The sequence below is a fragment of the Lactuca saligna genome, chromosome 4 (assembly GCF_052625555.1).
Source record: "Lactuca saligna cultivar CGN05327 chromosome 4, ASM5262555v1, whole genome shotgun sequence".
Classification (NCBI taxonomy): Eukaryota; Viridiplantae; Streptophyta; class Magnoliopsida; order Asterales; family Asteraceae; genus Lactuca; species Lactuca saligna.
The window spans coordinates 289,295,693-289,301,257 of record NC_136420.1 but is presented as its reverse complement, the minus strand read 5'-3'; the positions used below and the strand labels follow the sequence as shown (position 1 = coordinate 289,301,257).

Below are 5,565 nucleotides of genomic sequence, written 5' to 3'. Positions count from 1 at the left end.
AATAGAAATATATCTTGCCATATTTATGTATACAAATTAAATCCATTTTAATAATTATTTATTAAAAATAACTATATATATATATATATATATATATATATATATATATATATATATTTTAATTTATATTTATTTTGAAAGGCTATATATACTTAAGACTCATGTTAATCTTTTTAAAGCTTGATAATCTACATCTAATCTATCATAAACTATGTAATTGTCTCAAGCAAAACTTAAACTATCAACCTATTAATTAAGGGACATACTTCTAAAATTGTTACAGTTACAGTCTAAGTCCTTTGGTTCATATTAATTATCACGTGTTATTTTATTAAATAATATCAAATTTTGACTAAATGCTAAATTCATTAAGACATATACAGATGTCTTGATGTCTTGAGTTATAAATGAAAAAAAAATAACATTTTGAATCATACTTGCTAAGTTGTTGTTTGTTTTTTCTGAGACAAAATGTCTACAGTATGCGGACCATATCTGCATATATCTGCAGTAGAAGAGGTGAACCAAATGTCTGCAGTCTGAAAGAAGAAGACTGTTTTTTTTTTAACATCTGTAAGTAGACTGTTAGAATAAACTAAAATCTAACTAAGCCGATTTTTTTTTAAACTTAAAAGAGCTTTTCATTAATTTTATGACTTTATGATAGATAATGAACAAATGTAGATCGATTTTTATGTATTATTGTATAAAAAGTAAAAATAAAATGGTACGAATTAACATATATATTTGATAAAACCAACAAACTTTGGTCACAAAGATATACCTAAACATTGTAATTAAGGATAAAAGAATTTAACATGAAAAATAGATGGAAAGAAACTTTAATTTTCAAAATTTTCATTTCACCTTTTCAATTAAATCAATTAAAAACTTGTTATAAATATTTATTCCAATGAATGATATAGCATTAAATAATATTTTATAAATTTTGGCAAAAAAAAAAATATAAGACAATATTACGATCCCTTTTTTTCATATCTATATAAACAACTCTAACAACCATTATTGTAAATAAATTTTTATTTATAAATTTGTCACAAAAGTCATATGTGTCGTCAAATCTAACAACTCTACAGTCTGCGGACCATATCTGCATACATCTGCAGTAGAAGAGGTGAACCAAATGTCTGCAGTCTGAAAGAAGAAGACTGTTTTTTTTTAACATCTGCAGGCAGACTGTTAGAATAAACTAAATTCTAACTAAGCCGATTTTTTTAAACTTAAAAGAGTTTTTCATTAATTTTATGACTTTATGATAGATAATGAACAAATGTAGATCGATTTTTATGTATTATTGTATAAAAAGTGAAAATAAAATGGTACAAATTAATATATATATATATATATATATATATATATATATATATATATATATATATATATATATATATATATATATATATATATATATATATTTGATAAAACCAACAAACTTTGGTGACAAAGATATACCTAAACATTGTAATTAAAGATAAAAGAAGTTAACATGAAAAATAGATGGAAAGAAACTTTGATTTTAAATGAAATTTTTAAAATTTTCATTTCACCTTTTCAATTAAATCAATTAAAAACTTGTTATAAATATTTATTCCAATGAATGATATAGCATTAAATAATATTTTATAAAATTTGGCAAATATATATATATATATATATATATATATATATATATATATATATATATATATATAAAAGACAATATTACGCTCCTTTTTTTTTATATCTATATAAACAACTCTAACAACCATTATTGTAAATAAATTTTTATTTATAATTTTGTCACAAAAGTCATATGTGTCGTCAAATCTTCTTTCTTTAAGTATTGTAACTTTTTTTTAGATTGTTTATTATAGATAAAGTTTAAATAAATCTAAGTTAAAAAAAACTAAGATATATGCGGTTTTTAAGCTAGAAGATGTCTGAAGAGACTTGAAGACTCTGGTCCACATCTGCATCAAGAAGAGGACATGCAAACCCTTTTAGATCTACAGTCTTAAAAAAAACAACAATTTGCGAAGCCTAATGTTTGCACATGGTCTGCGCAGTGCAGATACAAATGACCAAGAAGATCTATAAACAAAAAACAAAAAACATTTAATTGTAAGAGCAACACTTTAAAATGTTTAAGGATCAATAATTACAATTTTAAAAGTTATTGGACAAAACCAACATGTATTAAACGTTGAAGGGCCAATAGTCATGCTCGAAATTAGGATCAAAGCGTGGCGTGTGTACCGTTGATCTCGTCGGTCATTAGATCGACGGCTAAGATTAGAAGTACACAGGTGGAATATCACCAACATTTCCAACCTTATATATAAATATGTCCGATTGGCCGCCTCTCTCTCTCAATCGCTCATCTCTCGGCCACAATCGAAAACCCTAGACATCTTCTTATCTATCTCTGTTGATCGGTAAGTTTGCTGAATTTCTCAGTTCGATTTTGTTTGCCACTTTCTTTACTAGTTGTTTGATTATGTTCTCTTGTATTGATTTATGTTGATCGATGTTTATTTGATTGTAATCGGTGGTTTTGTTATGGATGGATCTCCGATTATTTGTTTATAAATCGATTAAGTTATTTTTGTTGTTTTAATGATCGATAAGCATTGTTATTGGCGAATCAGACAACCGTTGTTTATACGAAATCTGAATCTTGTTATTACAGTTATCGTAGTTTTTGGATTTCCTCTTTGGAATTCGTCGTAGTATTACATCAATTTAAATTTATCCGATTAATCTTTAGATCTGATTTATCTCGTCTTCATCAACTGTTATGAATCATTATTGTCTGATGATTGAAGTTGTCGCCTTTGATTATTCGAGGAAACTACTGTATGAGATTTATCTTGTGTCCTGTTCTGAGAATAAGCTGTCACAAAACGTTATTAATGATTTATTGATGATCAAAGCGGTGTTCTTTAATAATTTGAGGAAACTTCGGGTAGGGAAAAGACATGTTACTGTGAGATCATGTGGAAGATGAGTGAACCTGTGGATAAACAAAAATTATTTTTCTTTTGCCAATTGTTCACCGTTATTCATAACCAAATAGGTTTTAAATTTGTTTGATTCAAATAGCGATTCACATGAAATTCTGTTTGTTATGTTAAACAGTGTTATGGTGTAATATTGTCATCTCTCTTCTTTGTATTTCCATGTTTTCCCTTTTCTGCAAAGTGGTCATCTTGGAAAGGGTAGTGTAACTCTATATCTCAACAGTTATAGTTGATATAATGAGAACTTTTGCTAAAGTCTGTTTAAAGTTACTTTCTTTGTCATATTTTTGTTCTTCCAACTTTCTGCAAGTTAACAGAATAATAAACCTTGTTTAGTAACTTTAGCGACATACCTTATTGAAAGATACATTTTGTATGATAGTATTCTTACATTCTTAATTTAATCTTTTACTAATTGTTCACCATCTCCATTTTGAAGGCTTCTTGTTGCCATCAGCTCTCTACAACTTTCAAGTTGGAGTGTTTGTGAAAGTCAAAGCGTTTTTTATGTCCGAGCAGGCTATCCTCTACTTAGGGTCTATCGGGTTGTTGGGAGAATATTGTCCTATATTCAAGGAGAAAACTCCTTCCTCTACAAAACCAATCACCTGTATGCATCGAGCGCCATTTCAGGACCACACTGATTTCCACGGTTGCCCCTTATCGCAACCTTCCAATTCCCCATTTTACCCCTCCAAAACCCCCCACTTTTCAACCTCCATTACCTCACTAATCTAATATCAAGATTCAAGAATCTTAACCACTTCCCAACACTTACCTAAAATGGCTTTACAAAACATTGGTGCAAGCAACAGCGATGATGCCTTTTACAGATACAAAATGCCAAAAATGATTACAAAAATCGAAGGGCGTGGAAATGGAATCAAAACAAATATAGTCAACATGGTTGATGTGGCAAAAGCTTTGGCTCGTCCACCTTCTTATACCACTAAATATTTCGGGTGTGAACTCGGTGCACAATCAAAATTCGATGAAAAGACGGGTGTGTCCCTGGTGAACGGGGCCCACGACACTTCAAAACTCGCGGGTCTTCTCGAAAATTTCATAAAAAAATACGTTCAGTGTTACGGATGCGGGAATCCCGAAACTGAAATCTTGATTACAAAAACTCAAATGGTGCAGTTGAAATGTGCTGCTTGTGGGTTTGTGTCTGATGTGGACATGAGGGATAAGCTGACGTCATTTATTTTGAAAAATCCACCAGAAGTGAAAAAGGGTGGGAAAGATAAGAAGGCCATGAGAAGGGCAGAAAAGGAAAGATTAAAAGAAGGTGAAGCTGCTGATAAAGTACAAAAGAAGTTGACTAAAGATGTTAAGAAGAAAGATGTGAAGCCGACAAAAAAGAAAGGAAATGCATCTGACGAGGATCATGTCTCGCCAACTGTCAGCCAGGCTGGCGACAAAGATGATTCGGAAGATGACGGGGACGTCCAATGGCAGACCGACACGTCAGCGGAGGCCGCCAGACAACGGATTCAAGAACAGCTCAGTTCTGTTACCGCTGACATGGTGATGTTAGCAACCGAGGAGCCGAAAAAAGTCAAAGCGGTCAATGGGAATGGGAATGGGAATAATAAGAAGCTTGCTGACGTGGCGAAGGAGAATATTAAAAAGGGTGTTTCACCGAAGGAGTTGATGGGGATTCTGTCGGGGTCGAAACAAGAGAATGCGAGTGCTATTTATGAAGCGGTGGTTGATGGTGTGGAAAAAGGGTTTGCAAAACATGTGTTGAAAAAGAAGAGTTATTTGGCGGCTGTGGTTGGTGAAGGGGCGGAATCGCAGATTCTGGTGTTGAGGGCGATCGAGGAGTTTTGTCGGAATGGGAATGGGAATGCGGTTAAGGAGGTTCCGCTTGTGTTGAAGGCGTTGTATGATGTTGATATTTTGGAAGAGGAGTATGTGGTGAAGTGGTATGAGGAGGGGTTGAGTGGCGGGAATAAGGAGTCGTTGATTTGGAAGAATGTGAAGCCGTTTGTGGAGTGGCTTCAGAGTGCGGAATCGGAATCGGAAGAAGAATAGAATTGGAAATGGAATTGGAGTTGGAGTTGGAGTTGGAGTTTCCAGGTTGTTGTTCTTTGCTTTATCTATCTTTTGGTTTGATAAGTATTTGTTCCGTTCTGTTGTGTGACTTGAAATAAATCGTGTGTGTTTGTTATTTGTGTGTGTTTGTTTGTGGATTTTAAGGATATAATCAATGCTTATGAAATATTATTTACTTGGCTTTTGAGATAAATTTCTGTTTAGTTTGAATTCGTTGATATTATGTGAGTCGAGACTTATTCAACTATTTCTAGATTAACGAAGTTCGACTTCTGCGTCTTTGATGTTAACTTCAAATCTTTTTTGCAACCTCATTTTTTTTAGAATGTATTCAAGGTTTGAGTAAATTACACGGATGGTCCCTGTGGATAGAGGTTACTTGCACATTTGGTCCTTTAAAAGATTTCTTAAACTTGGATCGCCCTGATCCTTAAATTCTAGGGCTTAAATTTGTTACCTATCTAGTCCTTTAAAATTTATTTTG

The 5,565-nt window shown here is 32.1% G+C and overlaps 1 protein-coding gene across 1 annotated transcript; it reads left to right on the top strand.

Moving 5' to 3' along the window:
• Positions 1-2,318: 2,318 nt before the first annotated feature.
• On the top strand, positions 2,319-5,256 carry LOC145043772 (eukaryotic translation initiation factor 5-like). The gene is made up of 2 exons (XM_078992521.1): positions 2,319-2,435; positions 3,460-5,256. The coding sequence occupies exon 2, from the start codon at positions 3,804-3,806 to the stop codon at positions 5,058-5,060; it is 1,257 nt and encodes a 418-aa protein (XP_078848647.1). The 5' UTR covers positions 2,319-2,435; positions 3,460-3,803; the 3' UTR covers positions 5,061-5,256.
• The last annotated feature ends 309 nt before the right edge of the window (positions 5,257-5,565 follow it).

Coding starts and splice junctions, on each gene's coding strand:
- LOC145043772 (XM_078992521.1), top strand. CDS start 3,804: ATGGCTTTACAAAACATTGGTGCAAGCAACAGCGATGATGCCTTTTAC.